The 12,946-nt window shown below is 36.5% G+C and overlaps 1 protein-coding gene across 1 annotated transcript in view; it reads right to left on the bottom strand.

The window, feature by feature from the left end:
* LOC127157701 (NACHT, LRR and PYD domains-containing protein 12) overlaps positions 1 to 12,946 on the bottom strand; it is a 77,037-nt gene that overhangs the window by 53,511 nt on the left and 10,580 nt on the right. The window contains exons 6-9 of the mRNA XM_051100961.1: positions 10,804 to 10,977; positions 7,969 to 8,136; positions 3,129 to 3,305; positions 108 to 284 (exon numbers count right to left, since the gene is read on the bottom strand). Of these exons, the coding sequence (XP_050956918.1) occupies positions 108 to 284; positions 3,129 to 3,305; positions 7,969 to 8,136; positions 10,804 to 10,977 (696 nt within the window). The remainder of the gene's footprint in view (positions 1 to 107; positions 285 to 3,128; positions 3,306 to 7,968; positions 8,137 to 10,803; positions 10,978 to 12,946) is intronic.

The raw sequence follows: 12,946 nt of genomic DNA, 5'->3' as shown, positions 1-12,946 counted from the left end.
CATGAGCATAAACATAGTGCCGCACTGTATAATCATATCAAATTACGTCACAAGCTTTACAATTTGATAAACACACTTTGCTTATTTATTTTATTGAAACCATTTACCTCAGAATCTCCAGCTGACACTTTAGACTCTTCAGTCCATCCGAGAGAATCTTCACCCCAGAATCCTGCAGGTCATTGTTACTCAGGTCCAGCTCTCTCAGGATGCTTGAGTTGGAGGATTGTAAAGCTGAAGACAGACTTTCACAGGACTGAGCAGTGAGATTACATCCACATAACCTGTGTAAAGAACAAAACAAACAACTATACTGAAAACAAGTAAAAGGCTTTCCTTTAGATTTAAAATATATGTTTCAGTAATTCAGTTCTTTATAAAACACCTGTTATAGCAATGCAGGGATAGAAGAGTGGATCCAATTACAGCAAGTTTATATTAATTTCACTTAACAAAGAAAATGTCCAAAAAGGTCCAAAGACGAAGAAAAATATAATCACAACAAAACAGCTAACAAACATGCACCATGACCTGAAGAAACCAAAGAGTATAAATAAACAAGATAATGAAGAACTAGACTAGACATAGGAGACAAACAGCAGTTATTAAAACAAATGAAAACATACTTAAGAACCAACAAGATAAAAGACAAAAAAATAAATAAACACTGGGGGGCGCTGGTGAGCATACAATGGAGTAAGATGTGTGAAGATTAGCTCCTGTCTAGCTTCCTTTAAAATTATTATTTTATAACGCATTTTCGGCAAACTAATTGTGGACATTGTTTTTTAATACCGGTAAGACTCATCTGAACAACTGATATCCGTGTCAGCTACTTTAATGGCAAGTAACCTGCGTAAATATAAATACAGCGGCGCTGCGAGCACTAGGCCAGAGACATCCTCGACACGAGTCGCCACCGCCTCCGGCATCCTCCCATTCCACAGCATGAATTGGTTATGGATACGGAGAATTGGAACACAGACATTTTAGCCTCTTTGAAAGAGGATAATCTTGGTTGTTATCAGGGCGGAACTTAAAAATGCTCTTTCTGAGGATTTCGATTTTCTTAAGAATGAGCTTAAAGAATAAAGTCGGAAATTGCTAACAACACGGCGGCGATTCGTACTGAAATGGATAATATGAAGACCGCTATCCGTATTGTGAAGGAAGGAGTGTCAACATGGTGGGACGAGATTGCTTCATTACAGACAATAGTTGCAGAACTTAAAACAGAGTTGGCTAGTCTAAAGGAAAAAAACGACGATTTGGAGGGAAGGATGCGGAGATGCAATGTACGCATTGCAGGGATTCCAGAGGAGACTGGTTTGAGTTCTATCGTTGCAGTCTCCAAGCTGCTGAAAGAAGTTTTAAGCCTAGAGAAAGACATCCTAATCGACCGTTCGCACAGAAGTCTAACACCTAAAAAGCCAAACGGAAAGCCCCGGGTGATTATCGCCAAACTCCACTATTACCAGGATTGCGTAGAAGTCCTCTGCCAAGCCCGAGAACAAGGGCCGCTCCGATACAAAGGTGAGCCAATAGCCATCTTTCCAGACTACACCGCGAGTGTGGCCAGAGCGGGGGCTGCTTTCAATGATGTTCGGAATTTGCTCCGAGGCAAATGTGATGTTCGATACGGGATAATGTTTCCAGCTCGATTTCAAATTTCTTACAAGGGAGACAGTAAGGAATTTTTGGATCCAGAGAAAGCAATGGCCTACGTGAAGTCCATGATTCAAAATGAGGAAACAGCAAAGTGACTGTGACACCATTCAGGTGTTTTTTTTTGGACTTTTTTTGGACTTTTTTTTGGACAAGGACCAGTGCTTAAAACATTGAGGCTTTTTCTAATTTACTATCCAGATCCTTGGTCTCAATATAGAACTTTTAATATACATCTTTCACCTTTCCTTAACCCTTTCACGCGTACGATCACACCGGTGTGATCATTCTTGGCTGGTCCCTGGAGCGTACGATCACACCGGTGTGATTCGAACGCTCGGCGTGTCACGTGATCAACTGCTGAATTCAAATCTGCTTTGGCTGGCACTGAGCCAGATCGGATGCACTGAGCGCTTGTCATATTATCGCAACTATTCCGTGTTTTCAACCATATAATGCTTATTTTAGGTTCCAGACATTTAAAGTCCTAGTAAAACAATGCATTTATAGTTAGCAAAATACACACCAATGTCTATGGAAGCGGCAATAATGATCCTTACAAATGTTATCTGACGACATGTTTCATTGATACCATATACACATAGTGTACGTAACTATAAAGTTTACTCTGCTCTTCTCTAAGCTCACCAGAGACTTACTTTAATGTTTTTCGGGAGGAGAGGATGAATTTGCGTTTTGTAAATCCCACAGCTCGGATTCAGCGGATTCAGCTCGGATTCAACTAACACGCTGATTATAAAAGTGTTTAAACCTCCAAATACATTTATTTGCACATATTTCAAAATCAGAATATCAGATATTTCATAATACAGTGAGCACGTTTGTGAATATTAATAATAAAAAGGGAAAAATTATATAAAAGTGATACATGTGTCATACAGCGCTATTGTGGCTGCATTGTGTCACGTGACAAACACGACACGTCGCCATGGAAACAATAAAGCTGTACGTTATAAATAACGGAATTTGACATAAAACTACACTGAGTCATCTCGCAATACTGATCAGAAGGTTCTCCTGAATAGTACAAGTGCTACTAAAAAGAAAAGTAAGTGTAGAGCCCTGATTTGATGTTAACATGTTAGCGTTCCACTGTACTGCCTGATGTGTAGTTACATTTTATAGGAATGCTAAGAAGTTAATATTAGATATTCTTCATGCTGCTCTGCTGATATCCATTACACACATATTAGCTATTTGTTTGGATGACAAAAACATTTAAACAGCTGTCTAACAGTACATGTCAAGTCAGCTGGTGATTAGGATGGCCAATCAAATAAAAGGTATTTTCAAATCCAGAAAGACATTAAAAACAATGGACCTAGGGTTTTTTTACATGAGCATAAACATAGTGCCGCACTGTATAATCATATCAAATTACGTCACAAGCTTTACAATTTGATAAACACACTTTGCTTATTTATTTTATTGAAACCATTTACCTCAGAATCTCCAGCTGACACTTTAGACTCTTCAGTCCATCCGAGAGAATCTTCACCCCAGAATCCTGCAGGTCATTGTTACTCAGGTCCAGCTCTCTCAGGATGCTTGAGTTGGAGGATTGTAAAGCTGAAGACAGACTTTCACAGGACTGAGCAGTGAGATTACATCCACATAACCTGTGTAAAGAACAAAACAAACAACTATACTGAAAACAAGTAAAAGGCTTTCCTTTAGATTTAAAATATATGTTTCAGTAATTCAGTTCTTTATAAAACACCTGTTATAGCAATGCAGGGATAGAAGAGTGGATCCAATTACAGCAAGTTTATATTAATTTCACTTAACAAAGAAAATGTCCAAAAAGGAAAAATATAATCACAACAAAACAGCAAAACCAAAGACCTGAAGAAAAATATAATCACAACAAAACAGCTAACAAAAACTAGACTAGACATAGGAGACAAACAGCAATTATTAAAACAAATGAAAACATACTTAAGAACCAACAAGATAAAAGACAAAAAAAAAAAAAAAAAAAAAAAACGCTGGGGGGCGCTGGTGAGCATACAATGGAGTAAGACATGTGAAGAAAGCTTCCTTTAAAAATTATTTTATAAATAAACAAGACATTGTTTTTTAATGAAGACCCACTGAACAACTGATATCCTAGACTTTAATGGTGAGTAAGGTAAATATAAATACAGACTGATAATCTTGGTTGTTATCAGAACTTAAAAATGCTCTTTTGAGGATAAAGAATAAAACAAATGAAAACATACTGAAATAGATAATATGAAGAATCCGTGATGTGGACAAGATCAACAAAAGTTACAAACAATAGTTGCAGAACTTAAAACAGAGTTGGCTAGTCTAAAGGAAAAGAACGACGATTTGGAGGGAAGGATGCGGAGATGCAATGTACACACTGCAGAGATTCCAGAGGAGACCAGTTTGAGTTCTAATGTTGCAGTCTCCAAGCTGCTGAAAGAAGTTTTAAGCCCAAAGAAAGACATCGTAATCGACCGTTCGCACAGAAGTCTAACACCTAAAAAACCAAACGGAAATCTCCGGGTGATTATCGCCAAACTCCACTATTACCAGGATAGTGTAGAAGTCCTCCGCCGAGCCCAAGAACAAGGGCCGCTCCGATACAAACGTGAGCCAATAGCCATCTTTCCAGACTACACCGCGAGTGAGGTCAGAGCACTGGCTGCTTTCAATGATGTTCAGAATTTGCTCCGAGGCAAACGTGATGTTCAATACGGGATAATGTTTCCAGCTCGATTTAAAATTTCTTACAAGGGAGACAGTAAGTATTTTTTGGATCCGAAGAAAGCAATGGCCTACATGAAGTCCATGATTCAAAATGAGGAAACTGTGCAAAGTGACTGTGACACCATTCAGGTGTTTTTTTTTTTTTGGACAAGGACCAGTGCGTAAAACATTGAGCCTTTTTCTAATTTACTATCCGGATCCTTGGTCTCATAATATAGAACTTTTAATATACATCTCCATTTTTTATTTTCCTTAAAAGGTGAGAGCACAGAGATGTCATTCGCTCCATTTAAACAGTTATAAGAGACATTTGGACTTTTGTGTATATCGAAATGACAATGCTCCACATTAGACAATTGGTGTTCTAAGGGATGTATATATTAAACATTCATAATGATCCACTGTTGCTGTTCACTGTTGATACAATGTGAAGCATTATTACTATTATTATTATTATTTTACATTTAGGGGGCTAGACAGTCCTCCTTTGCCATAATATAATTTATGGCACATCTTGCACTGGATGTTATAGTCACTAGGTTCATTTAGGTGACTGGGCTTGTGGACCTATCAGACTAAATTTGTTTAAATGTTTTTTTATATTTTTAATTCAAAGTCTCATTGTCCTGTTTTATGGGGTTGTATTCTCAGTGTTTTGTTTATTAAATTTCTTAATGGCTAACACCAGTTCAATGGGAAGTGCAGGGTGCATGATTAATTTTATTAGTTGGAATGTAAAATCTTTAAATCATCCTGTGAAATGAAAAAAAGTACTTTTACACCTTGATTATTTGAAGACTGACATAGCGTTTCTCCAAGAAACCCATATCAGGGTAACAAACCAGTCTAGACTAACAGGAGGATGGATAGGGCAGACATTTAATTCAAGCTTTAATTCCAAGACGAGGGGGGGTAGCAATTATAGTGCGTAAGAATATACCATTTGTAATGTCTAATATAGACTCAGACCCCATGGAACGTTTTATCATTGTGATGGGCAGATTATATGGACTCCCTATTATTCTAATGAACATTTATGCCCCAAACTGGGATGATAATATTTTCTTTACTAATACATTTTCCAGAATTTCCAATATAGATACTCACCACCTTATCTTAGGGGGAGATATCAGGAACCCTAATTTTAGGGGTTACTTTTTTGTTTTCATGAGTAGATTATTTTTTTATCAATGATTAACTTCTTCATATGGTTGTTGAATGTGAATATCAATCCATAGTTATTTCGGACCATGCCCCTTTGAAAATGAAGTTGCGCATTCCAGGCGTGGATTCTGATTACCGCCCATGGAGACTTAATCCTCTCCTTCTTTCGGATGAAGTCTTTGTCAACTTCATCAAATCAGAGATTGATCTCTTTCTGTCCCACAACAAGACCCCGGGGATGTCTTTTTTAACAATTTGGGAAACATTGAAAGCATATTTAAGGGGGCAGATCATTTCTTATGGTTCAATGCAGAGGAAAGTCACTGCTGAATGCCTTAGACAGCTGACAGACAATATTTTGAAATCAGATATTAGATACAGCTATTCACCATCTGATGATATACTTAAACAACTTCTGATTCTTAAGACGGAGTTTGATATCCTCTCGACACATCAAGCAGAAAACCTTATTCTAAAATCTAGACATATTTCTTATGAACATGGGGAATAAGCTGAGAAAATTTTATCACATCAGTTGCGTCAGAAGACTGCTAATTAGTATATTTTGGAAATTAATAATGAACAAGGCCAAAAACACATAGATTATGTTTCCATCACTATTATGTTACCCTTTATGCTTCAGAACCACCAGATGATAAATCTGATATAGACAATTTTTTTCATAGTTTGGATATTGCCAAGTTGAACCCAGTTTTGGCATCTGATCTAGACAAAAATATTGTGGTAGAAAAGATTATAGATGCAATTAGAAGTATACAACGTGGCAAGTCGGCAGGGGCAGACGGCTTTCTATCTTTGAGGTAAAAAATTTTCAGACAAACTTGCCCCTTTGCTCCTTACTGTATTTAAAGAATCTCTGTTCTCAAATTCTCTCCCCCCAACTATGCGTGAAGCAACTATTTCTCTTATTTTGAAGAAAGATAAGGGTCCATATCAGTGTAGTTCCTATCGTCTGATTTCCCTCTTAAACACAGATGTTAAGATTCTTGCAAAATTGCTAGCCCAACGTCTCGAGACGCTTGTTCCCTCCATTATTTCGGCAGATCAGACCGGCTTTATAAAGAACCGGTACTCTTTTTTTTAATATTAGGAGTCTTTTAAATATTATTTATAGTCCCTCACCACCCGACATACCAGAGGTTTTGGTATCGCTTGACACTGAAAAGGCATTTGATCAGGTGGAGTGGGACTACCTTTTCTGCACTTCAGGAAAATTTAGTTTTGGCCCTAATTTCATATCGTGGATTAAAACCCTCTATTCCTCTCCAATGGCAGCAGTTCGCACCAACAATAATAGATCTGCCCTATTTAGTTTACAGAGAGGCACCAAACAAAGCTGCCCTCTGTCCCCGCTTTTGTTTGCCATTGCAATCGAGCCACTGGCAATAGCCATACAGCAAGATAGTTCTATTAAAGGAATTCATAGGGGAGAAATAGAGTGTAAAATTTCACTCTATGCAGATGACTTATTATTGTACCTATCAGATCCAATGCCAGGTCTCCATAAATTATTAAACATATTGGAAAGATTTAGTAGGATATCTGGCTATAAAATAAAGTGAGTTAATGCCAATTAATACAGCTGCCAAATGTATCTCTTTCAGTTCGATTCCTTTCAAAGTTACCACAAAAAAGATTAAATATTTAGGAATCTGGGCTACACATAATTACAAGGACCTCTATAAAGCTAATTTCCTTCCCTTGATAGAAGGTCTGAAACAAGATATTAAACGATGGGATCTGTTACCTCTCTCTCTAAGTGGAAGAATTAATACTACTAAGATGAATGTATTGCCTAAGTTCCTTTATTTGTTTTAAAATCTTCCCATTTTTTTGACCAAATACTTTTTCAACCCCATATCGACATTCATCTGGAATAACAAAAATCCTTGAATCCGGAAAAGTATTTTACAAAAGCCTCACACCTCAGGTGGCATGGCACTTCCAAATATGTCATTACCGGAGCATCATGAGTATGAGAGTGTATCTGCAATGTACATCAACAGTTGTTTTTTCATTTATTTATTTGTATTTTTTTTGTATTCAGGAGCTGCTTGTTTGTATATATGTGTAACATAAACCCTGAATGTGCTCATGGCATTGCATTCATGGAAATCTCCTTTCTTGCTTTGTTCTCTCTTGAGTGATGAGATGATGATGATGATAATAATAATAATAATGAATAATAATCATCATCATCTAGTCATGAGGTGATTAGGATGGCCAATCAAAAAAATGTTTGATTAAAATAAAATAGATGTTTGATGCAAAGAGACCCTAAAAACACTGGATCATGAGCTGCTTGCATGTAAATTAACATAGGCTTTACAGTTTAAACACTACATATTTTGTTAATTTATTTGATTGAAAACCATTTACCTCAGAATCTCCAGCTGACAGTTTGGACTTTTCAGTCCATCAGTAAGAAGCTTCAATCCAGAATCCTTCAGGTCATTGTTACTCAAGTCCAGCTCTCTCAGGACAGAGTTTGAGGATTGTAAAACTGATGATAAACTCCCACAAGTAGTGAGATTACATCCACATAACCTGTTTAAAGAACAAAACAAACAACTGTAATGAAAACAAGTAAATGGCCTTCCTTTCGATTATAAATGAATGTTTCAGTATTTAAATTTTTCATAACACATCTGTTACATCAATGCAGGGAAGTTTGTATTTATTTAAATGAACAGAGAAGATTTTAGTGCTTGATTATTTATGCATGCTGGTGCATGCATTTTTGGCAAGATACTTTCACCTGGCTGTTGTGAAGTATCTGAAGCATTGCTAATCAAGACATTATTGTGTTTGACACTCATAACGCTGCCTACATGAAGACGGCTTTTGTTGCTGCACTTCAGTCATTATTCTCATTATCCTTGCACATAAAATGCATGGCCCACATCATGAACCTCATCAGGACCACTGCAAAAAATGTTTTTCTTACTTAGATTTTATTTGTCTTGTTTCCAGCCAAAATATCTAAAAATTCTTAAATCAAGAAGGATTTTCTAGACAAGCAAAAATTATTGTCTTGTTTTCAGAAAAAAGACATCACATCTAAGTGAGTTTTTGCTTAGAACAAGCAAAATAATCTGCCAATGGGGTAAGTAAAATAATCTTATTTCAAGATAAAAACAAGATTATTTTGCTTACCCCACTGGCAGATTATTTTGAAATCAGATATTAGATACAGCTATTCACCATCTGATGATATACTTAAACAACTTCTGATTCTTAAGACGGAGTTTGATATCCTCTCGACACATCAAGCAGAAAACCTTATTCTAAAATCTAGACATATTTCTTATGAACATGGGGAATAAGCTGAGAAAATTTTATCACATCAGTTGCGTCAGAAGACTGCTAATTAGTATATTTTGGAAATTAATAATGAACAAGGCCAAAAACACATAGATTATGTTTCCATCACTATTATGTTACCCTTTATGCTTCAGAACCACCAGATGATAAATCTGATATAGACAATTTTTTTCATAGTTTGGATATTGCCAAGTTGAACCCAGTTTTGGCATCTGATCTAGACAAAAATATTGTGGTAGAAAAGATTATAGATGCAATTAGAAGTATACAACGTGGCAAGTCGGCAGGGGCAGACGGCTTTCTATCTTTGAGGTAAAAAATTTTCAGACAAACTTGCCCCTTTGCTCCTTACTGTATTTAAAGAATCTCTGTTCTCAAATTCTCTCCCCCCAACTATGCGTGAAGCAACTATTTCTCTTATTTTGAAGAAAGATAAGGGTCCATATCAGTGTAGTTCCTATCGTCTGATTTCCCTCTTAAACACAGATGTTAAGATTCTTGCAAAATTGCTAGCCCAACGTCTCGAGACGCTTGTTCCCTCCATTATTTCGGCAGATCAGACCGGCTTTATAAAGAACCGGTACTCTTTTTTTTAATATTAGGAGTCTTTTAAATATTATTTATAGTCCCTCACCACCCGACATACCAGAGGTTTTGGTATCGCTTGACACTGAAAAGGCATTTGATCAGGTGGAGTGGGACTACCTTTTCTGCACTTCAGGAAAATTTAGTTTTGGCCCTAATTTCATATCGTGGATTAAAACCCTCTATTCCTCTCCAATGGCAGCAGTTCGCACCAACAATAATAGATCTGCCCTATTTAGTTTACAGAGAGGCACCAAACAAAGCTGCCCTCTGTCCCGCTTTTGTTTGCCATTGCAATCGAGCCACTGGCAATAGCCATACAGCAAGATAGTTCTATTAAAGGAATTCATAGGGGAGAAATAGAGTGTAAAATTTCACTCTATGCAGATGACTTATTATTGTACCTATCAGATCCAATGCCAGGTCTCCATAAATTATTAAACATATTGGAAAGATTTAGTAGGATATCTGGCTATAAAATAAAGTGAGTTAATGCCAATTAATACAGCTGCCAAATGTATCTCTTTCAGTTCGATTCCTTTCAAAGTTACCACAAAAAGATTAAATATTTAGGAATCTGGGCTACACATAATTACAAGGACCTCTATAAAGCTAATTTCCTTCCCTTGATAGAAGGTCTGAAACAAGATATTAAACGATGGGATCTGTTACCTCTCTCTCTAAGTGGAAGAATTAATACTACTAAGATGAATGTATTGCCTAAGTTCCTTTATTTGTTTTAAAATCTTCCCATTTTTTTGACCAAATACTTTTTCAACCCCATATCGACATTCATCTGGAATAACAAAAATCCTTGAATCCGGAAAAGTATTTTACAAAAGCCTCACACCTCAGGTGGCATGGCACTTCCAAATATGTCATTACCGGAGCATCATGAGTATAAGAGTGTATCTGCAATGTACATCAACAGTTGTTTTTTTATTATTATTTGTTTTTTTTTTGTATTCAGGAGCTGCTTGTTTGTATATATGTGTAACATAAACCCTGAATGTGCTCATGGCATTGCATTCATGGAAATCTCCTTTCTTGCTTTGTTCTCTCTTGAGTGATGATGATGATGATGATGATAATAATAATAATAATAATAATAATAATCATCATCATCTAGTCATTAGGTGATTAGGATGGCCAATCAAAAAAATGTTTGATTAAAATAAAATAGATGTTTGATGCAAAGAGACCCTAAAAACACTGGATCATGAGCTGCTTGCATGTAAATTAACATAGGCTTTACAGTTTAAACACTACATATTTTGTTAATTTATTTGATTGAAAACCATTTACCTCAGAATCTCCAGCTGACAGTTTGGACTTTTCAGTCCATCAGTAAGAAGCTTCACTCCAGAATCCTTCAGGTCATTGTTACTCAAGTCCAGCTCTCTCAGGACAGAGTTTGAGGATTGTAAAACTGATGATAAACTCCCACAAGACTGAGTAGTGAGATTACATCCACATAACCTGTTTAAAGAACAAAACAAACAACTGTAATGAAAACAAGTAAATGGCCTTCCTTTCGATTTTAAATGAATGTTTCAGTAATTAAATTTTTCATAAAACATCTGTTACATCAATGCAGGGAAGTTTGTATTTATTTAAATGAACAGAGAAGATTTTAGTGCTTGATTACTTATGCATGCTGGTGCATTTTTGGCAAGATACTTTCACCTGGCTGTTGTGAAGTATCTGAAGCATTGCTAATCAAGACATTATTGTGTTTGACACTCATAACGCTGCCTACATGAAGACGGCTTTTGTTGCTGCACTTCAGTCATTATTCTCAAAGTCCTTGCACATAAAATGCATGGCCCACATCATGAACCTCATCAGGACCACTGCAAAAAATGTTTTTCTTACTTAGATTTTATTTGTCTTGTTTCCAGCCAAAATATCTAAAAATTCTTAAATCAAGAAGGATTTTCTAGACAAGCAAAAATTATTGTCTTGTTTTCAGAAAAAAGACATCACATCTAAGTGAGTTTTTGCTTAGAACAAGCAAAATAATCTGCCAATGGGGTAAGTAAAATAATCTTATTTCAAGATAAAAACAAGATTATTTTGCTTACCCCACTGGCAGATTATTTTGCTTGTTTTAAAAAAAAAAAAACCTCTTAAATTTGATGACTTTTTCTGAAAACAAGACAATCATTTTTGCTTGTCTAGAAAATCCTTCTTGATTTAAGAATTTTAAGATATTTTGGCTGGAAACAAAACAAAAAATCGAAGTAAGAAAAGCATTTTTTTGCAGTGACTCTACAGAGGAGTTAATTGAGTTGGAAATGGAGGTAGACCTGAATCAAATACAAATCTCTGTACAAGATTAAGTATAAGTAAAATTATTCCTTGTTAACCTGTCAGACTTCCTTCCAATTTAAAATCATAGATAAAACAATATCACAGCCTAGCTGTATACTATTGTTTTAATTTTCAGAATTTTAATTACATGTAATGTATTGGTGTGAACACTGTATGCATGGCCTCATTTTGACTCTCATTTTTCATCCCCAGATGTGTGGCAGATGTTCACTGCCATCGGTGGTAAAAGTTCATGAGACACTTAAAGAGACAAATCTGGCTCAATATCTAAATGCCCAGATGAGCATCATGGTTGACAAATGCAAGGTCAAGGTGTTTGAACCCTGTAACACTGCATTCACGGATGACAATGTGTTACAAATCCTTTCCACAATTCAGTGATGTGCCACAAAATGAACTAACTTCTTACTTGGCAAGTCTGGGCACAGCAGCACTCAGAGCTTCATCACCTGGAGTGGTGGATTTGGATGTGTTCTGGAAAGGCCTACTTGAGAGACTAGACTGCATTGAGTACCTTGACTAAATGATACAAAGATGCTGTCTCAAACTCAGCAGATGCTGAAGAAAGCAACAGCATCTACAAGCTGGTTTTGTCAAGATGAAGGAAATCAACTACTAACCAAAATCTCAGAGCCTTTATTTTAATGTACCACAACCAATGTCTCATCAGTGGAATTTTTGAGAGAGAGGAAACTGAGGATGATTCAGAAAATGTAGTCAACTAAATGTAATAATATCAGTTTTACATGCAAATATTAATATTTGCACAATTTTTAAACTCAAAATAAATAGAAAGGGGACTGTGTACAGGGGGCCCAGAGGCCAGAAGGGGCCTATAAAGCTCTTTCCAAGGGCCCCTGGCCCTAAATGTGATTTCTACTGAGGGGGATCCACTCACCTTGATGCGATTTATAATCCTCAAACACCCCCTCCCCAACCCTCTGAGAGATTTTTTTTTTATCAAGGGGTTCTCCTTGTATTTTCTGTGATTTCTGTGATTTTTAGGCCCTCTGCCATCCCCCATAACCACCAGGGGGAACACCAAACCCCCTAAAAACACCCCACCCCTCATGCACTCACCAACCCATACCACCCCAACTTGCATTAATAGAAT

Source organism: Labeo rohita, unplaced genomic scaffold (genome assembly GCF_022985175.1).
Source record: "Labeo rohita strain BAU-BD-2019 unplaced genomic scaffold, IGBB_LRoh.1.0 scaffold_117, whole genome shotgun sequence".
NCBI classification, from domain to species: Eukaryota; Metazoa; Chordata; class Actinopteri; order Cypriniformes; family Cyprinidae; genus Labeo; species Labeo rohita.
Note: the sequence above shows the minus strand (reverse complement) of the source record. Positions and strands in the feature narration are given on the sequence as shown.